The 23,313-nt window shown below is 48.5% G+C and overlaps 1 protein-coding gene across 2 annotated transcripts; it reads right to left on the bottom strand.

Annotated features, from left to right (window-relative positions):
* SNRNP48 (small nuclear ribonucleoprotein U11/U12 subunit 48) lies at window positions 1,381-22,397 on the bottom strand. 2 transcript variants are annotated; one of them, XR_002346288.1, is made up of 10 exons: window positions 22,180-22,397; window positions 21,297-21,410; window positions 20,986-21,046; window positions 19,493-19,567; window positions 14,760-16,631; window positions 13,854-13,975; window positions 10,105-10,193; window positions 9,665-9,829; window positions 4,136-6,906; window positions 1,381-1,624 (listed from the first exon to the last, which is right to left on the bottom strand). XR_002346288.1 is itself a non-coding variant. In XM_021100159.1 (9 exons), exons 1-9 carry the CDS (start codon window positions 22,336-22,338, stop codon window positions 6,858-6,860), a joined length of 1,023 nt encoding a protein of 340 aa, XP_020955818.1. In that variant the 5' UTR covers window positions 22,339-22,391; the 3' UTR covers window positions 5,702-6,857. The 2 variants fall into 2 exon arrangements, 1 of the variants encoding a protein (XP_020955818.1); XM_021100159.1 differs by lacking the exon at window positions 1,381-1,624 and having other exon boundaries at window positions 5,702-6,906; window positions 14,760-14,948; window positions 22,180-22,391.

Genomic DNA, 23,313 nt, shown 5'->3' with positions numbered 1-23,313 from the left:
TTTATCAAATGATAAAAGCTGGAAGGTGTGTCTCTCCCCAGGTGGCCTGTGGCCGCCTCTCCTGCACCATTTGTTGGACGTGCTGGGTCAGGGAGATGAGAAGTCAGGAGGCAGAACCGCATCAAGCCTCCTACGACTCTGCCGGTGATTTGCCTGCTTTTAAGTAGTTAGGAGACTGGTGACTCCTCCGACAAACCCACCTCACTACCGTCGAAAATAGCCAGCCATGGCCGTTCTTGGTTAAGGAATGTTTCATTACACAAATATGGTACAGCCCTCTAAGCGGAAGAGCAGCCCTCCCTGCTTGTTTGAAAACACATTTTAAAAATAGGTGATCTGGCAGTTCCCATCCTGGCGCAGCGGAAACTAATCCGACTAGGAACCATGAGGTTGCGGTCCGATCCCTGGCCTCACTCAGTGGGTTAAGGATCCGTGAGCTGTGGTGTAAGTCGAAGACACGGCTTGGATCGTGCGTGGCTGTGGCTGTGGCATAGCTCCGATTCGACCCCTAGCCTGGGAATCGCCATATGCCGCAGGTTCAGCCCTAGAAAAATTAAAAAAAAAAGGAATTTCAAGATGGCAAAATCAGACCATCGAATCCCAAGTACAGACAGAATTCTCTTCCGAGGTAGGGGCTCAAGTGTGATGTGCAGAAATCCGTAGCCAGGTTATAGGATTCTACTGCTTGGCACTGGGACGTCCTGAAAGTTGTCAGAATCAAAGCTGGAGGGTGCTTTACTCGTTTTAAAATACACACATGACTTAACATTCTTTTCAAAAGGACAACAAACAAAGCCCAGGCTTTGTGCTCAGGGGTAGGCAAACTTTCTGTAAAGCGGCAGATAGTAATTTCGGAGGCCATGGGCGGCTCAGCTGCCACTGCTCAACTTTGCCACTGTAACTCCAGGAACCAGGAGAAAATAAATTGCTGCGTGTCAGCAGGCCGACGGACTCACATCCTGGGCAATCTCAGTTCCCTCAGCTGTAAATGAGGGGCGAGAAATGACCAGAGAAACTCCAAAGCCTTCTCTGGCTCTCAAGATTCTAGCACACATTGTATGAGTCTTAGTGGACAATGCTTTTTAAAAGGTGGAGTTTGGAGTTCCTGTCGTGGCTCAGTGGTTAACAAACCCGACTAATATCCATGAGGTTGCAGGTTCAAACCCTGGCCTCGATCAGTGGGTTAAGGATCCGGCGTTGCTGTGAGCTGTGGTGTAGGTCGCAGACAAGGCTCAGATCCCACATGGCTGTGGCTGTGGTGTAGGCTGGTGGCTACAGCTCCAATTTGACCCCTAGCCTGGAAACCTCTATATGCTGCGGGTGCAGCCCTAGAAAAAACAAACACACACAAAAAGTAAATTGTGGAATTTATCTAAAATGTTACATTCAGCTGAGTCACTCAACTTTAATTAAATGCCAACAAAAACACATAAGAGTCGTGGCCGACAATTATGATAGGATCCTGTTTCTCGTTTTCCTTTATGACCACAAATCTCCAGCTGAACTGGGGTGAGATGTCCATTTGTGAACCAAGTTCCTGCTCCTCCAATTCCTCGGCCATTGAATCAAGTTTTGCTCTTCCAGGCTCGGTCCCGGTGTCGGTGTCATCATCAGCTGCACGAATCTGATTGGAAAAAGAACCTCCCTGGCTGAGAGCTCTTGTCTCAGGTCTAGGACCCCGGCTCAGGTCCAGCTGACCAATTTGGTAACAGCACTGCCCTCTTTAATTCACTTTTGTCGTCTATCTGTGCTTTCTAAATCCAGTTAGTTTGTAAGTTTAGCATTATCTGGGAAATATGTTAAAGATACAGATTCTTCGATTCTGTCCCAGAATTGTGAATTGGAGTCTCCAGAGACAGAGCCCCCAACTCTCTATTTTTTCACTATTTCCCCATGATCTTGATGCAGCCAACCCAGTACAGGTTCCACGGCCAACCTTTTTTTTTCTTTTTTCTTTTTGTCTTTTTAGGGCCGCACCTGCGGCATATGGAGGTTCCCAGGCTAGGGGTCGAATCAGAGCTACAGCCGCCAGCCTACACCACAGTCATAGCAACGCCAGATTCGAGCCTCGTCTATGACCTACACCACAGCTCACGGCAACACCGGATCCTTAACCCACTGAGGGAGGCCGGGAATGGAACCTGTGTCCTCATGGATGCTAGTCAGATTTGTTTCCACTGAGCCACAAAGGGAACTCCCCAGGCCAACTTTTGAAAATCAGCACCAAACGGATCCAGAATTGCCACAGCTGTGGCATAGGTTGCAGCTGTGGCTCAGATTTTATGCCTAGCCTGGAACTTCCATATGCTGCAGGTGCATCCACAAAAGAAGAAAGAAGTCCCTGAACACCCCAGAACTGACCTGCCAGAGGACTGTCACCTCTGCCTCAACCAGGAGCTGAAGAATTAAGACAAAATTACAAAGATCCAGGGTCATGCATCTTAGTGTAGACCCAGTAGTAAGAAAGCCGTTGCTATGGCTGTGGTGTAGGCCGGCAGCTGTAGCTCTGATTAGACCCCTAGCCCGGGAACCTCCATATGCCGTGGGTTCAGCCCTAAAAAAGACAAAAAGACAAAAAAAAAAAAAAAGGCAAGAACCAAATGAAAGAGGAAGGCTACCCTGTTTCTGTTCTCCTGGGTGACTTTTGTCTCCAAACAGGAATGTCTCCTGCTGCTACCTACCCAGCAATAACACAGATGGTTTTCTGAAGTAGTTGGGTTTTAAAGTAGCTGAGACAGTGAAATTCCTCAATAAAGCAATAAAAGAATGCTCTCTTCGCCTAAGATAGCTACTCCCACAGCAGATTCACTGCAAAACTGTTTTTTCTGCTCCTACTATTTTTTTTTTTAAAGCCACACCTGCAGCATATGGAGGTTCCCAGGCTAGAGCTCTACTCGGAACTACAGCTGCCAGCCTACCTCACAGCCACAGCCACTGGGGATCCGAGCAGCATCTGCGGCCTACACCACAGCTCACAGCAACGATGGATCCTTAACCCACTGAGTGAGGCCAGGGATTGACCTCGCACCCTCATGGGATGCTAGTCAGGTTTGCTAACCGCTGAGCCGTGATGGGAACTCCTTCCTACACTGCTCCTTCTTAATGATTAAGCCAGTAAAGCCCTAGACATTTCAGAAATGCTCTGAAATGTTTACCTTCTTGCTTCCCCTGAACGATTCTAAGACTCATGAGAGAATGAAAGGGATCCATCTAACTCCTTCAGGTTCAAGGGGGACAGTGGCCTGGCCTTCAGGCACGTGTCCTCTGGGAAATGTCGAGAGCACGGGGTCAGGTGGCAGGTCCCTCTGGCCCTTAAACCACGCCTCCGTGACCCCGAGATGGGAAGGAGGGGACAGGGCACAACCACTACAAGAATGACACGACGTTAGGCAGAGCAAGATACCACAAAAACCACCTGGGAGCTACCAGGTCCAGGATGGTGGAAGATTCCACGTGCGGGGGAAGGGACCTCCAGCCTCATCGTACACGCCCTGTGACGCAGTAGCTAAATGACGCACCCACCAGCGCCCCAGTGGCTTCGCGGGTGACCATAGAAGGCCAAAAAGTGGGGAGTGCCCCACTTCCTGGAAATCCCCAGCCCTTCTCGAAGGGTCAGAACATTCTCCCGGTTCGTTAGCCTATGAAATCACCCAGCCCAGGAGAAGTACCCCCACGGCCCCAGGCTGCTCAGCCTTCCGAACCCCATGCCCTGGCCCCTCCTGCCCTCTGAGGTGGCCGACACTCTGCGGAGCGCGCGCCTCTCCAAATAAACCCGCTCTCGCTTGACTGCCGGTCGCTCTTGAATCCTGCTCCCGCTGGAAGCTGAGGCCCCTGGCACGCAGGCAGCCCGTCCCAGGGACGCGGTCGAGACCTGGGTGAGACACGTCCATCCTCTGGCTATTTTCCTAAGCAAATACGACCTCCCCAGGCCTCAGTGTTCTCATCTCTACAATGGGGCCTAGGCCTATGTTCTCAACCAACCTCCCCTGGATGTTGGCGCAACCATAAAACCCACGTATAGATTGCGAACGTTTTTAAAGCGGTAAACTAGCGTGCGGGTCCCTCACCACGCCAAGGGGTTAAAGCCTTGCCATCTCCTCAGCATATTCCCCCCTTTGGAAAATGCTATTCTTACTGGTTTTTTTTTTTTCTTCATTCCAATAGAAAAATCCTTACTATGGCTGGAAACCACAGGTTGCCGGAGCGGCACCCACCACCCAGGTGCTGGCAGTGAGGCTCGGTGCCTAGGGGCTGGGTCTTGGTGTGGGATTAGACCCGAATCCTTTGCAGCTGATCTGGCGGAGCTGCGCAATCTCTCCCGTTGGGGTGGATGGACAAGCTGGCCCCGCCCACAGGCTGGCGAGGGGATGAGATTACAGACCGTGGTGCTCCCTGCGCTGTGCCACCCAGGGCTCCCTTCAGAGTTGGGTGCTTTTCCCCAAGAGGGTGCCTGACGCCAGCTTCCCTCTGAGACACTGCAGCCAACTGCCCTTGGTCACAGGGCCACCCCTGCCCTAGGTTAGAGCCCACGGAGGTGGAGGGGAGCTCGCATCCATTGAACAGCCAGTGTGGGGGTATCAAGCAAGACCTCCCAGTTCCAGAATCCCCACCCCCCCAGGGTCCGCGAAGGCCTGTCCTGCTTCCCTCCCACCTTCACAGATGCTCCCCGCAACGTCCTGGGCCTCCAGGGAACTGACCTAAGACCCCACGCAAATGCCTGGTGAGTGGGAAGCAGTCTAGACCCGTGTCTCCGAGTTGCTCCAACATGGCCCTCGGAACATTCCCACAGCTGGAGAATCTTAGCCAAACCGAGAGGACACGCGAAGTTCTGACCTTGTCACTGCAGCTCCCGGGTAAAAGAGCCGTGGGTGACACATCCACAGCCCTCCCAGGAGCCGCCACCACCTCCACGGCAGGCTTGTCTGTCCTGTTCGGGGGGAAGCGTCGGACTCTGCTTCCGTCAACCCCCTTTCCTCACGCACACCAGGCAGAGGCTCCCGGGCACGGTCTTGGTCACCTGTCTCCGCGGAGACCGAAGGGCCAGGCAGGGGCGGCCGTTCCGTTCAGGAGAGAAGCCAACTCACCAGTTTCCCAAAAGAAGTCAGGAAAACCTAGCAAATTGTTCCATGGATGTTTACATACTACCCTGAAATCTCTGACCTCCGAGAATGTTTTGAAAATTCCAAATCTTAATTTTTCTCTGCCAAACAAAGCCACTTTTACTATTTTTTAGACTTCATTTCCCCCTTTTTTTGGAACAGTTTTAGGTTCACAGCAAAACTGAGAGGAAGATACAGAGTCCCATATGGCCCTACCCCGCTCAGACTCCCCTCTCTCTACAGCCTGCCTAAAAATCTCAGTGACCACCTCTAATAAAATGAAGTCTCCAAAGAGGCAGAGACTTTTCTCATGAACCCCACAAAACCACCTGCCTTGTGTAAACAGCCACATTCTAACCTGGCAAAAAAGTTATGGGAAATATATCTACTCTTGCTAAAGGTCGTAATTTAATAAAACTATCATTTTGTCTCCTTGGGTCCAAGTTCTACTTCTCCTCTAAAGAAGTCAAATTCTGGAGCTCCCTAGTGGCTGAGCAGGCTAAGGACCTGGCATCGTCACTGTGTGGCCGGGGGTCGGGGGGAGGACGGGGCACGACGACGTCCACATGCTGTGGCACAGCCAAAAATAATGATGACAACGATGACGATGAAACCATTTTATTGTATATAAACAGCATCTCAATAAAAGTGACGTATAAAAAACAACAACATATTTTTAATTAACAAGTGACACATACATCGCCTTACGTTTTAAAAATTAATATACTGCGGATTAAGGGAAAGCTCTTCTGACGCCCTCCCAGTCTTGGCCCCCACCCTTCATCTCTCCATCTGTAGCTTGGGAAGAGCGCCTCTGAACCTTTGCCAGCATCTTCACACACAGCTACAGCCACGGAAGACGTATTGTTTGGGGCAGAGATGCGACTTGGACGGATGTTTCTGAAACTTGCTATTTTCATTTAGCATATTTCTGAGATCCATCCATGTTATATAAAGTTTATTTCTTTAAATCCAATAAAGCAGTCTATCATATACTACACCACATTTTATTTAGCCAGGCCTTTCCCCCTGTGACAGATAACTAGGTTATTTTTCCCTACGACAGGTCACCAGTGGGGTGCTAGGTAGGAGGGACACCTGGGGTGGCCACAGGGAGCACCAAGGGTGCTCCGAGGGGTCCTGATCTTATCAGTGAAAGGTTTCATTTTTTACAATGAAAACGCATTTACGTATTATTTACATAGTTTTAAGTATTGACTTCAATTAAAGAATTTTCTGGGAGTTCCCGTCAAGGCGCAGCAGAAACGAAACCAACTAGGAACCATGAGGTTGCAGGTTCAATACCTGGCTTCGCTCAGTGGGTTAAGGATCCGGCATTGCCGTGAGCTGTGGTGTAGGTCAAAGACACAGCTTGGATCGTGCGTGGCTGTGGTGTGGTATAGGCCGGCAGCAACAGCTCCGATTAGACCCCTAGCCAGGGAACTTACATATGCCGTCGGTGCGGCCCTAAAAAGACAAAAGACCAAAAAAAAAGAATTTTCTGATATATAAATAATCAAAAATAATGAAACAAAATCAGTAGTAGGAGGCAATCACCTATTAAAACATAAGGAAAAACAAAGTTTTAGGGCATGATCATGTATTTACAGTTTGCGATGTATTTACTGAAAAAATAATGACCTCAGCACTAAACAGTTCATATAAGCACATTCTCCTGCTCAAAGCAATCATAATAAAATTATCAGCATATTGGTTACCGTGGCACAAGCATAATTAATACAAGCACAAATACTTCCGTTACATTTTCTGTTTTCTTCTTTTATGACTATGATGTCTTTCTCCGTCCCTGAAATGAAAGGGGTGAAAAAAACTACTATAAATGATGGGCATTTTAATATCAAAGCTTTAAAAACCAACTCACCAGTAATATACTTATGTCAGATAGAAACCAGAACAAGTGAAAACATGCATTTAGAACCGTGTTTCGGATTTTTTTAAGAGTAAATATTAAAAAGGTATCATTAAAACGATGTGGCAAAACTGAGACAGGGACAAGCAAAAGGGACTTCTAACTGTGCTTTAAGTCAACTCTGAGTAGACACGCGTGACTGATGCCCTGGGAACGCATTCAGACCGGATGCCAGAGTCACAGGAAGAACTCAGAGGTCTGATCTCATCCCGCGTCCGAGCCCAACACCCCACGACTCGCTCCATCTCAGGGGGGAACCTCTAAGAGCATCCTACTCAGCTCTGCTACTAACCGCTAACACTCGGGTTAGCCTGCAAGGGAAAACGATTCATGTTCAGATTTTGCAGCGATTTAAAGTATTTAAGTCGACAGGGACATGAAGCACTTACAAACCAGAAAGAGCACAATTTTCTGAGGGCTAATCAAGAGTTAACTCGAGCAGAAGTATCACAGATTATCATTCATTAGATGACCCAAAAGGGATTACTAAGCCAATATTTCCTTTCTGTAAGAGAAAGACTAGGAGTTCCCTTTGTGGCTCAGCGGAAGCGAATCTGACTAGGATCCATGAGGACTTGGGTTCGATCCCTGGCCTCGATCCAGCATTGCCACGAACTGTGGTGTAGGTCACAGATGCGGCTCGGATCCCACGTTGCTGTAGCTGTGTAGGCCAGCAGCTACAACTCTGATTCAGCCCCTCGCCTGGGAACTTCCACATGCTGCAGGTGCAGCCCTAAAAAGCAAAAAAAAAAGAGAGAGAGAGAGAGAGGGAAGGACCAGATCAGAGTGAGCCTTAAATCTATGGACTGAATGATGGGAAGATGAGCAAAGTGACTAAGCCAATAAGCCTTACTCACTCCTGACCACCACTGTCCCTGGAGACACGTTAGACAAGCACTGCGCAAATGACACCAGGTAAGACACGGACCTGCCTTCAAAAGGCTCCATCTAGTAGGGACAGAAACACCTTAAGTTCAATAAAAAGCATGTGCTGGGTAGAATGGCGACAGAATGGAAAAGACCAGCTCTGTGTGAATGAGTAGGAAAGGCTTCAAGGAAACGACTAAGCTGGCTTTTAAAGGATGAGGAGTTCACCCGGCAGGCTTTAAAAAACCCAGGCTGGCACAGTGGAAACGAATCCGACGAGGAACCATGAGGTTGAGGGTTCCATCCCTGGCCTCCCTCAGCGGGCTAAGGATCCGGCGTTGCCGTGAGCTGTGGTGTAGGTCGCAGACGCAGCTCAGATCTGCCGTTGCTGTGGCTGTGGTGTAGGCCGGCGGCTACAGCTCTGATTCAACCCCTAGCCTGGGAACCTCCACATGTCTCTGGTGCAGCCCTAAAAAGCAAAAAAAAAAAAAAACCCAAAAAACCCAAAACCCAGGCAGACCATGTCGTGGGGAGAGAGAGCCAGGGCACAGAGTGCAGGAGGCACCGTGAGTTATCCCGGAGGCCAGAGCAGAGGCCGCGCACCTCAGGGGGCAGGCGCTCGGCTCCGGGAGGTCTCGAGAGCCACTCTAAAGAACGGCAACTCTGCCACCGAGGGGTTTTAAGAGGTGAAAATGCGCTCCAGCGGCAGGGGAGGGGTGGGTCCAAGTGGGGCAGGCTTGGAGACACAACAATTAGGGAGAGGAGGGCACCTCCGGATGACAGCACTGAGGACAGAGGGGACGGGCAGGTGAGGTATCGTCACGGAGAAGGACAACTGCACGACAGGAAGGTAAGGAGTGAGAGGCAGCCTCCACACAGCTCCGTCCTCTCCGGCTTCGTGAAGAGACGATGCTCATCCCGCAGCCAGGCCGGGGGTGCTGGGGAGAAGGGCAGACTGAGAAAAAGACAAGCTCAGGTTCAGACCTGATGCATCTGAGATCCAAGGAGATGCCCAGTCAGCAGCTGGGATCCAGGCAGACCTTTGCCGAATTTTGGTGTTTTTGTTTTTTAGGGCCGCACCCACAGCATATGGAGTTCCCAGGCTAGGGGTCAAATAGGAGCTGTAGTAGCCACCAGCCTACACCACAGCCACAGCCACGCAGGATCTGAACCCCGTCTGTGACCTACACCACAGTTCACGGCAACGCCGGATCCTTAGCCCACTGAGCGAGGCCAGGGATTGAACCTGCGTCCTCATGGATGCTAGTTTGTTAACTGCTGAGCCACAAGGGGAACGCCGCACCTTTGCTGATTTAAATTCTTCACCTGAGTGTTACCTCGCATGGCTCCAGCTATCAAATTCTATCAAGACTAGTACCCAGGGCAAAACGGACTCACATTAAAGCGTGGATCTTCTGGCTTTAGGACATCCTTATTCTGAGGAATCAGCAAGAGGAAGAACAACAAAAAAAGAGGGAGGGCGGCTGGAAGGAGAGGAAAAGGAGCGAGGCGAGGGCCTTCAGCACACAGTTATTAGCCTTCGGCCTGGACAGCACCTTCCTCAGTCCTAAGAAGCAGGGGGAACCCGTGGCCATCAGGCAGCGAGAAGCCCGACTCGGCAGCCGGGCTACGGAACCCAAGCCGGGCGAAGGCGGGAGTCGCAGGGGTTACTGCCTCTCCCGCTTCCTTCGCCCCGACAGCAGCCCGTCTGCTCCCCGCGGCGCCCACGGCAGGACGGTGGACTTTCCGCCCGGAACGGAGGACTCACCTCTCCTTCCTCCGCCTCGAGTCCCCGTCCTTCTCCTTGTCCTTGTTTCTCCTCCGCTTGTGCGGGCTCCTGCTCCGGGCCCTCCTGCGCCGGGCGCCCTCAGCATCCAGGCAGCTGCCCCCCGACTGCCGCGAGTCTGCCGACGCCGAGCGCCGCTCCTCGGCCCTGGGCCGGAGAGAAGCCTCGTCAGCAGCCCCGCTCAGACCTGCCCGACCCCAACAGTCGACCCCAGACCCGTGGCAGTCCGTCTAAAGCACCGCCGCGACCCTGCGCGCACAGACGGGGCGGGGGGGTGGGAGGGGGAGGCCGAGACCCGGAGCTTCTGGGAAGGCTTCGAAAGGCTGAGACAAAGGACCACGGGCCTCCCGCGGCGCGGATGCTCTCGGAAGCGCTAAGATTCAGGGCAACGATCCCGGGCGACCCGGGGCGCGAGGACGTACTTCTCGGCGGCGTCCTCCGCCCGCTGCTGCTCCTCCTGCCAGTGGCCGGCCAGCTCCTCCATGTGCACGCTGATCACGTCCCGAATCACCTGAGGACGGAGGGCGAAGCCCGGGGTCAGAGGGGAGCTGAGCCCAACGTGGGCCGCGGAAGCCAGCAAGCAGCCCCGCGGCCCATCACCGAGCTCGTTCCCAAGCGCGGCGACACGGGCGGCGGCGGACAGGCGGGCGCTGCACGAGGCCGCGGCAGGCGGCGACCGGGCGGACGATGGCCCTGCTCTTAGGAACACGTGCCAAGGACGTGGGCGAAAGGAGCCCACGCACAGCGCTGACCCCACACGGCACAGAAAGAGGAGCGTGGAGCCGCCAGGCGAGGGGGCCCCAGAGTCCCCCAGGCGATCGGGGGAAGGACGGGGGTCTGGGCTATCCACAGGTCTGCGAGGTGTTATTTACAAATGAAACTTTTCCAAAAACCTCACACTCAGGTCAAAGCGACAGACAGATAATGGAACGTTGTGGTCACTTTACAGTAAGTTCCCAATGAGACCTCAAGTCCCCCCGGAAGAAACACATACAAGCTCTTCCTTGGCCATTTGCCCTGCATCAGGCACAGGCTGGTCTGGGGGGTGGCAGGGCGACCCTGAGGCTTCCATCTGGCCTCGAGGAGAGCCCGCCGTGACACACACTATGTTAGGGTCCGACGTGTTTTCCTTTCCCCCTCCTCGAGGAAAGTCCAGGGGCTCCTGAGGGAAATGGACCAAGATCCAGGCTCCTCTCCAGGGCCCCAAAGGCTTGCGCGACTTCAACACGCGGCAGGGCGAGGCCGGCCTTGCCTGGCCAGGTCCCCCAGAGCCCTAAGTTCTGGCCCCCAGGACCACCCACGGGTCTCAGAGAACCCCTGTGCTTGTCCAGCAACACCAGCCCTTCCCCCAGAAAAGCCCTACCCACCACCCCCTCCTCCTCCACAATCCCCTGCGGAAAATCTAGGACACGCCAAGGCCGGAGCCGGGGCGGGGACACGAGTCACACACTCGCGAAGTCAATTCCAGCTCCAGCACCTCCGGAGCAGGCCTGCACGACGCCCTGACCAGCGGCTCTACCCAAGCTCCGTGAAGACCCAGTGTCATGGACGTGGTTTCCAGAACCCCCGGCACAGACCCACGCGTGCAAAAGAGTGGAGAACCGTGTTTCCTGGTCCCCGCTTCTGCCTTTCTCTCAAACACTGTCTCCCCCGGGAGCCCACAGCGAGCCTATCGTTTAAAAAGAACAGCTGCTCCCCTCACACGTTTTGATCTCACCTACACTATCTGTACCTTAAAAGGTGTGTTTCACCTGTTCAACTCGAACAAGCTCCTTGGGGGGGGGGGCTGAGGGCCCCTTCTCTTTACTTACCCTAGAGCAGTGTGCTATGTATGTGTAAGAAATACAGTATGTGATACATTCTTACGAAAGTGGTCAAAGTTCAGGTTCTAGTTTGGGGCAAACAAAATTTACATAGGTAAGAATGAAGCTAGGAATGGATAAAATGTTCAAAAAGCCATGACCAGAGACAAGATAAACCACTAAAGATTCAGAAACACACAAGCTGTTACAGATGAAAGATACCTGGGATCTGTTTCCAAAATCACCAAGTGTTGGGGTGGGAAGAGGCAGTGTCGGGTGGGAGGAGGCAGGGAGTGAGTGGGGTATGAAGAGAAGAAAAAGATCCTGTGTTAATGATGGTTGGAGTTCCCGTCGTGGCGCAGCAGAAGCGAATCCGACTAGGAACCATGAGGTTGCGGGTTCAATCCCTGGCCTTGCTCAGTGGGTTAAGGATCTGACGTTGCCGTGAGCTGTGGTGTAGGTCAGACACGGCTCAGATCCTGAGTTGCTGTGGCTGTGGTGTAGGCCTGAAGCTGTAGCTCTGATTAGACCCCTAGCCTGGGAACCACCATATGCTGTGGGTGCGGCCCTAAAAAGCAAAAAAAAAGCAAAAAACAAAAAACAAAAAAAAGGGTTAAAGCTGGGGGATGCTTATGTAGGGGTTCATTACTCTATTCCATCCACTTCAGTGTATGTTTGACTATTTCCACAATAAAAAGCCGAAAAATTGTAAAGAACACGCGGCAGCAACACTTACACTTGAACATGAGGAAACAGGTGATGAAGCGCCAAGAACCTGAGGGACCGCAGGAAACACTAAGGTGACACCGGGGTCCCAGACCGCTACCGAGGGAGGGCAGCTGAAACCCTCACTTTCCTTGTGAAAAACACAGCCTAACGTTAAGTGCTACGCTGTGCGGTCCTGAGCAGGAGTGCGGCTCAGAGTCAGTGGCGCCTCATGAAAACAGGGGGCATCGCGATGGAAAACCTCAAAACAAGGAGTTCCCGTCGTGGCTCAGCAGTAACGAACCCGACTAGCATCCTGAGGATGCGGGTTTGATCCCTCAGGGGGCTGAGGGTCCGGCGCTGCCGTGAGCTGTGGGGTAGGTCGCAGGCGCAGCTTGGATCCTGCGGCTGTGGCGCAGGCCGGCGACTGCGGCTCCGATTCGACCCCTTGCCTGGGCACCTCCACACACCGCGGGTGCAGCCCTAAAAAGACAAGGGAAAAAAACCCACAAAAAAACCCTGCAAAACAAAAGGCACTCTAGATGGAGAAACAACATGTATTAGGACATCGAGGCAGCAATAAATATGTGTACTCAGACACGGTTTAAGCGTCGTGCTTGACGAAAGCAAAAGAAAACGCTTGGTAAAATGAAGACAGACCGTGGAAGGTCTCTGAAATCATAAAAGGAAGAAGGAAACCACGTGGGAACAATCAGAGGTGCAAGGAGAAATTTCAGAGTCTGGACACGGGAATTCATGCACCAAAAGTCAACAACCCTAACTACCCACTGAGTGAAATCTGAAAATACGTCTAGCTCTACATCAAGAGGGTGATGTACTTAAATTTTATGATAAACGTAGTATTTTATAATACAGCTTATAAATAATTTATATCAAGACATTTCTTAAGCCCAAATATTTAGTTGAGTACATTAAAAGCAGAGCGAAATCTCTGCCAAAAAAGGTAACTATTTATTGAACAATTTCTTCATCAGTGAGCATTACTTCCACTACTTCTCATGATAACCCTGTCACGTCTGTTTATTCCCATAAAGAGAAAAAATGGGAATCTTAAAAAGCTCCAATAATTTGCCCAAGTCAAATAGCCAATGATAAACTGCAGAATCAAAACTCAAGCCCAGATCTGTCTAAAGCCAAAATCTATGCTCTCATCATGATATTACATCACTTTCCAAAAAGGAGTGTTTTTGTAAGATTGCACAACCTGCTTTTTTCTTTTTTGTCTTTTTAGGGCCACACCTGCGGCACATGGAGGTTTCCAGGCTAGGGGTCGAATCAGAGCTGCAGCTGCCAGCCTACACCACAGCCACAGCCACACAGGATCTGATCCACATCTGCGCCCCACACCACAGCTCACAGCAACGCCAGATCCGTAACCCACTGAGCGAGGCCAGGGATCAAACCCGCGTCCTCATGGATGCTAGTCAGATTCCTTTCCACTGAGCCACGATGGGAACTCCAGATCGCACAACCTCTTTACAGAAAGCCCTTGTCTGGTAAAGGGCGGGTCTGCAAGTGATGGAGCCACCTCGGAGCCACCTGCTCTGAGAACACCCCTGGGGCACTGCGGAAATCCACGGACCCACGACAACTATCTAAGGGAAATTCTGTGCTCAACAAAGCTAAGATTATGTACAACTCACCTCAGTATACGACTTCTTGGTTATGTGAACGTTCTTGGCTCTATAGGACTGGCGTCTTCTTTTATAATCTCGCACTTCCGCCAGGATCTCAAGGTAAGATTTTGGACTTTTTCGACTATTATCTAATAAATTACAAAGTAAAATTATTACATGCCCAGAAATTTTAAATTCTTATGAATGAGCAGGACGGAACATGACAGTCATCTGAGAGCTCCACGTACTTTAATGGAGCACTCAAAAATGTTCTAAACAGTCTACATTATATAAAGGGACTGGTTTTTGTTTTTTGTTTTTGTCTTTTTTTTTGCCTTTTCTAGGGCCCGCTCCCACGGTATATGGAGGTTCCCAGGCCAGGGGTCTAATCGGAGGCGTAGCCACCAGCCTACACCACAGCCACAGCAACACAGGATCCGAGCCACGTCTGTGACCTACACCACAGCTCACAGCAATGCAGGATCCTTAACCCACTGAGCAAGGCCAGGGATTGAACCCACAACCTCATGGTTCCTAGTCGGATTCGTTAACCACTGCGCCATGACAGGAACTCTAAAAGGGAGTGTTTTATATCACTCCTTTCCTCTGGCCTTTAGTTGAACCTGAGGGTTTAGGTACAGAGATTAAAGGAACAGTCCACACAACACTGTAAATCAACTCAACTTCAATTAAAAAAATAAATAAATACAAAAAATTAACAGCCCAGCTGTAAGTAACATTCTTACAGAAGGAAGCGATGCTTAATGTAAAAATCAGAAAACAAAATTTCAAGCACCATCTTAAAATATATATATGGATATAAGATGATACAAGGCCAACTTATTCCAACCCAAAGTGACCCGACACATCATCTTACTAACACTCAGAGGGCGGAATGACCAGGAATAGAAAACTGTGATATTCCTCTCAAACCTTGATTGACTTTGGCGGCCAGGTCCACAAAGAGGTCGCTGTCATTTTCAATGCTTTGAGAATCGGAGCGCCTTTTCTTTGTCTCCTCGACCACGAAGTCGTAGAGGGCAAGACGATCGGCTTGGGTTAGATCACAAACGAACCGTTTGTGATTCAGAGGAACTTCAACAGGCAATGAAGAATAAACCCCTAAAGTAAAAATAAAATCACAAGAATAAACAACACATGAAGCTCTGCGGTGTGAAGATCTACGCTACGACCTTCCAACATGCGCCGTACTAACGAGCACCACCACCGGCAACTGGTTTTCACGGTCATCTCCAAACACCCACAACCATCAGTGTGAGTGACGGTGTCAGCACCGAACTCTAGCCTGAGTGCCACACCCGCAAAAAGGACGTGGCAGGGACGTCTGCTATTCCCTCCAGCAGCGTTAAGACCGATCCCCAGAAGGCAGGCAGGAACAGCCACGGGACAATCGGCTCATAAGGCCACCTGCACTGCCAAGTAGAGAGTAAGCTTCTTCATCTATACGCTTTTCCCCGTAAAGGCACGAAGAAAATGCCTTGAATAGGTAATACACACTACAGGCCCTTTAAAAATAAAATACAGAAATATGAAAAATGCACAAAAACTATTTTTTATGAGAGACATCAGACTAGATGTTCCATATTCAAAATACATCCCCCTTGTGCAATAGCTTGGAGCTAGGGACCAGAAAACAATTAAGTAGCAGATACCTCAAACTTCCTCAGAGCAGAGAAAGACAGACTGAGACTAAAGCTGTTTTAATTTTCCTAAGAGGAAACACATTGGCTTCATCAAATTAAATGAGAAAAGTTAGCGACAGTACCCCACCCCCCACAGGCATGGCCCTTTCTAAAATCTGCTCATGAATGAAAAAAAGAAAATACAATACCTTGATATGATGTATTAAACACTGAAGAAAATTTGTTTTGAGATTTAAATTTTCTCAAGTAAAAAAATTACTGTAACTGTAAATAAAGCAATTCAAAACGATTCTTTCTAGACTTCATTATTCTCCAGGGCAGACAAAGAACATGAGCTACTAAAGGAATCCTTTTAATGTTTGCTAGGCTACCCTAAAGTAGTAACTCAGGCTCACAGAACAAGAGAAAATCAGTAGCACTTTCCAGATGCTTATATTTGGTAAGTCTAACCTCACCGACATCCTAGGCAGAGGCAAAACAAAAATTCCAGTAAGAGCGTACGAGGAACTTCAGCATGAGACACAAAAAGAGAGATGACTTTGTATTTGTCTACAAATTCAGGAGCTTTGGTGAGTCTGAGTCCCAGGCTGACAGGACACGGCCACTTTGCTAGCAGGAGGCTCCTGGATCAGGGGGGAAGAAGGGCTCCCCCCGTTTCGATCCACCCCACTCTAATTCGGGTAGACACTAGGAAAGTCCTTTTACGCAGTCAGATGTTAAAGCATTTAAATTTTACAACATAAAAATGAGTTAGCTTTGATAAACCTAATTGATTTGAACACACGCTATGTATACACGCTGGGAGAAAAATACAAAGAAGAGAAAACACTAATGTATTATCAACAAGCTTCACATAAACCTTTGCCTGTTCTTTTTAAACAAAGTATAATTTTCTCCTTAAGACATCTTGGAGTTTTTCCTTGCTTTCCTTAAATTTCTGTGTAGTGAAGAGTGAAACTTCAATTCTTTGAAATTCAACTAAAATTCCAAATCAAGACTGTAACATAGTGACAGTGATAAAGAAAGTTTGGACCCTTGAGTGACACTTTTAAAAGGATATCATTTGCAAAAAGGATACTGCATATCTTTAAATAAGGAGTACATTCAGCTTCCTAATTCCTCTTTATACTCACCCCCATTACTGAAAAAGAAAAAGTACAGGAAAAGTTAAACAACAAACCGCATTCAAATCATTCAGAACACAGATATTCTGACAGAAAAAAAAAAAAAAAAAAAAAAGCTAAACACCCTTAAATACACTGACATTGTTCCATAAAGTGTAAACGTTCACACACCAGTTTCTGTAGGATTCAGAGGTGGAGCTGAATGAGCTGCAATCATACTGATTCTGGGATCTGTGACCCCCTCTCTAGCAGCTACACCTAAACACAAAACGCAGCGCAAGCAAAGTTTCCCGTTCAACCCCTTTCTCAGGTGCACAGCGGTGGCACCAGCACCTTCACGCTGCTGTGCAGCCACCGCTTCCATCCACCGCGAGAGCACTCTCATCAGCTCCGAGTGAAATTTAATCTACTCCTTTAAATAACTTGCATTCTCCTCCTTGTGTCAGTCCTTTTTGCCATCACAGGCATCTTATATGTGTGAGGTACAATATTAAATACGAATTACAAATAATACTATTAAATGATGAATCGCAACAATATTAAATATTAACTTGTCTCCAAGATACAAATTCAGAATTTTATGGAGAATTCATAGAGTCAATTTCCAGATAAAGAAATGAGGCGCAAGTCTCACAAGCGGTAAGAACAGGCTAGAATCAGCATCCTGTCTCTTTAGGGTCTGTGAACAGGGTACCCAGATGTTCAAATCACGGCTGTCCCCAAGTATATGCCATGAAACTGAAGTACAGCAACCTGAATCTTTAATAGTAACGGGACAAAACCCACTAAATATAAAATGATCGTTTATGACTGAAATTATTATCTTGGTTATAAAATTAACCAGAGGAACTCCATCTGAAAATAAGTGGATCCAATGGCTGTTCAAGCTTTCACAAAAATTAACGGACTGAGAATTCTATACCTTGCGTTTAGACCCGATACAACTGATAAAATGAAAACATGAATAGAACCTCACCAAAAAACTGACAAGTTAGTGCATAACAAACAAAACAGCAATCAAGCAAGTGGGAAAATGCAAAACTGCTCGTGTAAATCATTGTTCCTTCAAAGTAAACATCACTGAGACGATATTAAAGAGATGTTTGTCCTGTGGTAAAAATTTTTAAACGTATAAAACATAGGTGGGCCACAGAAAATAATTTCTCGTGAGAAACTGCAGAACTCCACACAAGGTGAAAGTCTTAGAAAGAGGATTACAGGTCATCTAAGAAGTTACTCTTAACAATTGGCCCTTAATTGAACATAGTACAAAAGTTCAAAATCAAATGAAAGTTCTCTTAACTATCTACTGAAGGAACTATTCATTCAAAGAATTCTTCACTTTTATACAAAGAACTAAACTCAAGGGCCAATCTGCAAACTCAGAACTTGGTTCTCAAACCAGCTTTCCTATTACACAGCAAAGGACCGTTCACTCACTCCTCTAAGCCTCTATTTCCTCACCTAATCTGGAAAGGAAAATACCTGTCCAGCCTACCACAAATTCGTTGTGAAAGAGAAATGAAATATGTGAAAAAGTTACAAAAACAGAGAAAACTTTTAAAATAGAAAAGTACTGATACTTTCCAATACACCATAATTTGATCATCTCTGTTGCACAGCATCTGTTTCCTTCTCTGAAAAAAGCTGGATTAGCTGATCTCCAAGATCGCTTTCAAATCTAAAATAAATTCAGTAAATCTAAAAAGTTATGGTCAAATAAAGCCCTTTAACTAATAACCCCTCCAAAATAACAAAAACAAAATCTTCTGCTTTTTGTTTCATTATCTGAACAGGGGCCAAAAAAGGCTTGACTGACCATAGCTCAGGAATGTCCTCAAATAAGATGAGAGGCAAGCATCTCCCTCACTCAAAGAAAAACACCTGGAATTTAGCACAAAAGTACTACACGGGACTCTTCAAAACAGGATATACACAAGAAATAGGCTTCTGGTTGTTATAAGGAACCAATGCATGCAGACTAAGGGTAAGAGCCTTCCTTCTTCGGAAGCCAGTGCAAATGGGGGAGAAATCAGGCCCAGACACCGGCTGCGAGCAGCGGGCAAAGACCCTGAGCCCCAACAAGGGAGAGAAGGGGTGGTGGTCCCGGGCCAGGGAGTGTAATCCAGCTACAATGTCCAGAGAGAGCTCCTTCGGGAGGCTCAAAGGAGACCACTGATAAATCCTCACTAAAGGAGCCAGTCATGCTTTGGCTGAATGTTATACCTTGGGTCAGAAATCCATTAACTCCGTTTACTTCTATGGTCTTGAAGGATTAAGTTTTCCTTCAATTTCCTAAAAGCTCATATTTAACAATTCTAACCTAGTTCTTGCTGAATTAAGTCCCAGGCAGAAACTTAACCCAGCTCCAAAGGTGGGCATGCAGGCATCCGCAAACCCTCTGGAATTACAGGTAAAACTGTGTTTGTCCTTTACTCCGCCAGGCAGCTGTGGAGACTGATCACTTTAGCCTAAGCCCTTCCTTTAACTTTGCCTTTCAACATTCTTACGTTTACCTTTGGGCTAATTGTCAAGAAAAAGGAAATCTCACTGTAAGACAGTCTACTCAGTGGGATTTATTTACTACATATCATTAATTTTTAAAAAATTTTTCTAGAAAGCAATCGCATCTATCAGCTAGTTCCAAAGCACGAACCCTTTGCTGAAACAGTGTCCTAGTGACACTCTGGTATGTCTGAGCAAAATACATCGAACAAATGAAGCTGACACCACGTACATTAGTCTGATGCCAAATGTAAAACCCGAACAGTTCCTGTGTAACTATTTTTCCAAGATTTTTTTCTTGAAAGCTAATAGCATGAGCTATGGGAGAAAAAGAGTTTGTTTAATTAATAGCTCAAACTATGATGCCACTTACTCTGATTATAACAATCACCGTCTTTTCCAACTGCAGCTCTAGCTCGTTTAATTATCTGGTACTGTGAGTCCTTATCTGTTCAAAAAAATGCATAAACACAGCATGAATCATCAGGGTCGACCAAGAAATTTTAATTGGGTTCTAATCCAAGCTCTTTGGGCACACTGAGAACCTTCCAGAATGTCAACACCCACACTGCTGCAGAATTCTTCCAGATCTAGCTAGAACCCAGTACCTAACGGGACTTCCAGAAGTTCCCCAAACGCTATAATCAAGGATGCAGCAGGAAGCACCCGAGAGAGCTAACTCTACTTGAACCCCAGCTCAGCGCCAGGCACTGTTCTAACCATAATCCAGGTATTACAGCATTCAATCCTCACAGGGTTCTGTTACCATCACCACCATTCTAAGAGGCAACTTAGGCCACCCCGTGTGCCTCGCAGCATAACTACTTGGCGTTGCTTCTGCAGTGGCTGTGGCTCGACCCCTGGCTTGGGAACTTCCATATGCCGCAGATGCGGCCCCTTGAAGAAGAAAAAGAAAAAAAAAAAAGCAATTTAGGCAACAAACAAACTTGCTGAAAGTCACACATCTATTAGTGACAAAATTAGTTAAATCAGGGCATCCTGATTCCAGAGCCCAAGATTTTAGTCTCTGTGTGTGCTGTAAACACTTGCAACACACCTCCACCCTCTGTTCTATCATCAAACTGTGTGAGAGGCCAGATTTTTCTTTTGCCTTTTTAGAGCCACACCTGCAGCTTATGGAAGTTCCCAGGCCAGGGGTTGAATCAGAGCTGTAGCTGCCAGCCACAGCCACAGCCACGCCAGATCAAGCCGAGTCTGCAACCTACACCACAGCTCATGGCAACACCAGATCCTTAACCCACTGATTGAGGCCAGGGATTGAACCCACATCCTCATGGATACCAGTCAGGTTCGTTACTGCTGAGCCACGATGGGAACTCCCAGATTTTTTGTTATAACGAAGAAGGAAGGTGTCTATCCTACTGTACAAAGCTTTGCAGGATTTTCATTGTCTATCAATATAAGCCTGGTCTTTAAGTTAATGTAAACTAATGTCAAGGTAAGAAATACCCTTCTTAATCAGGCATAAGCCTACTTATGAAGTCCCTTCTTTCGGTAATTCAAAAATGAAATATCAGGAGTTCCCGTCGTGGCGCAGTGGTTAACGAATCCGACTAGGAACCATGAGGTTGCAGGTTCGATCCCTGGTCTTGCTCAGTGGGTTAAGGATCCGGCGTTGCCGTGAGCTGTGGTGTAGGTTGCAGACACGGCTCGGATCCAGCGTTGCTGTGGCTCTGGCGTAGGCCAGTGGCTACAGCTCCGATTCGACCCCTAGCCTGGGAACCTCCATATGCCGTGGGAGCGGCCCAAGAAATAGCAACAACAACAACAACAACAACAACAACAAAATGAAATATCAATACCTATATATATACAAAGATATTTTAGAACCACATTAATACTTACTCAAAGTAACTGAAGGTACCTTTGCATTCTCATAGAAAAAATCAGAATTATACATTTTATCCTAAAAAACAAAAACAAAAACTTAGTGTTCTTCAGTATCAGATGATTGACTATTTTAAGATTTGACCTAAACCAACACTAGATTAGTATCATTTAAACATTTCTGGCAATAATTTGCAAAATGAGGCAAGTATCGCTGTATCCCACAACTGACTACTATTTTGTCAGAAAACCTCACACTATAGCTTCCAAAAATTGTGACTTTACTGATGCATGAAGTACACGACATATACATAATAAATATATGGTACCTCTTCTTCTTTGGTATAGCCCAGTTTTCTTAATCTACAAGATTCCATGTGCTTTGCCAAAGACGACTTAGGCATGTGATGGTTGGAATCATAAGGACATATCACGACTTCATCCTATAAAAATCAAACAGATGCAAAGAAAAAAGGTATAAAATTTTTAAACAAATACTTATACCATTATATCCTCTTCTGCAGGCCTCTGCCACCTTCCATGTGAGTGTATGTACATGTTAAAAAAGTAACTCCCTCCATCTCTCTCTGCTTACAGCCTCTGCACCCCTTCCATCCCTTCCAGGTCCAACTCCTGAAAGATTTTTTTTTTTTACACTCCATGCTTCAACCCTCAACAACCTCACCTACTGGAGCACTTCTCTTCTTCCCACCCCATTAAAAAAAAAAAAAAATCAGGACTGCTCACGCTACTCTACCTGCCTACGTCTTTTCCCGAAGCAATCCCAATGGCCAGGAGAGCTGCTAGCAGCATCTCTTGGTGGTACCCCTTAAAATCCAAGGATCGGTGCAGCGGCCGTCAGACATGCACCATCGTACGACAAAGCAGGGGGAACTGCACTCTTAAGCTCTCCCGACAGCCCATCTGGTGCAACTGCGAGGCCTGCGACAAACGACAAAGCGGACCACCGCCGTACCCGCCCCCTTGTTTTCCAACTCCGCTCCGGCCCCACCATCCACTCCGCACCCACAGCGATTTCTCGGCTTCTCTAGGGCGAGGCTCCGCGGGGGCGCGCCGCCCGGGGAAGAGGGTGCGAACGTCCCGGGGTCGCGGGGTCCTCCGGCGCTGCCGACCGGTCCCGAGGCCTCCGCAGCCAGGAAGACGCGAGCCCTCCGCCCGCCTGAGGGCCCCCGAGAGGACGCCGCGCCTTACCTCTGCCGCCGCCTCCTCCTCTCCGGGGACCAGCCGGTCCAGGGTCCAGCCCAGAGACGTCGTCACCTCCTCCAGCGTCCGCCAACAGCTCTCCACGAACTCGCTCAGCTCCTCCCGCAGCCGCCGCCGTTCCTCCACCGGCGGAGGATCGCCCTCCATGGCCGCCGCCCGCCAATACGGAAGCAGCGCCCGGAAGGCCCGCTGGCGCGCGGGCCTCTGGGAGTTGTGGGCGGGGCCATTCCGCCACGTGACTAGGACCGCCAATCGGGAAGGCCTCCGGGAAAGGCGGGAGCTGTCCTGCTGAGAGGTCTCTTTCCAGACTTTCCTGCTTTCACGGTGGCGGAGAGGTCCAAGGCGCAGCGTTCAGACGTTGCTGCTTTTGCCACAACTGCTGGAGGCGCTTGTGCGTGGCCTTCCCTGAGTGGGCGCCCCCCAACTTAAAAAAAAGGCTTATGGAGTTCCTGTTGTGGCTCAGCGGGTTAGGAATTACACTAGTATCCATGAGGATGGGGTTCGGTCCCTGGCCTCACTCCTTAGGTTAAGGATCCGGCGTTCCCGGTGACCTGTGGTGTAGATCGCAGACTGGGCAGGGGTCTGGCGAGTTGCTGTGGCTGTGGTGTAGACCGGCAGCTGCAGCTCTGATTCAACCCCTAGCCTGGGAACTTACATATGCTGCAGGTGCGGCCCTAAAAAAGGGGGTGGGGGGAGATAAGGCTTATATCTGCCGAAAAGTTGAAAGAGTAGTACAAAGAGCATTCGCATAGTCGTCCTCAAGCTCATTAATTGCTACGTCTGGTCTCTCCCACTCTCTCCATACACGCAAGCTCCCTAATTTTGCCAACTTATTTGAAAGTTGCAGATACTTCACTCCCAAATATCTCCGTATGCATCTCCTAAGAATAAGGACATTGTCCTACACGAACAATGTCCGCGAGGTCTCCAGTCTTCCTGGCTGCGGGGGACTCGGGATTTCTTTTGACCAAATCTAAGAAAATCAGTAGTTACATCTAATATTCATATTCAAATTTCCCCAACTGTCCCCCCCGCAAATCCTTTTATGGCCGTCTTACTATTTTTCTGGACCCATGAGCTATAATTGGTTCTTGTCTCTTTTCATCTAGAACAGCCTCCCCC

Source organism: Sus scrofa, chromosome 7 (genome assembly GCF_000003025.6).
Source record: "Sus scrofa isolate TJ Tabasco breed Duroc chromosome 7, Sscrofa11.1, whole genome shotgun sequence".
Lineage (NCBI taxonomy): Eukaryota > Metazoa > Chordata > Mammalia > Artiodactyla > Suidae > Sus > Sus scrofa.
The sequence above is the reverse complement of the archived record's forward strand: the minus strand, read 5'-3'. Positions and strand labels throughout refer to the sequence as shown.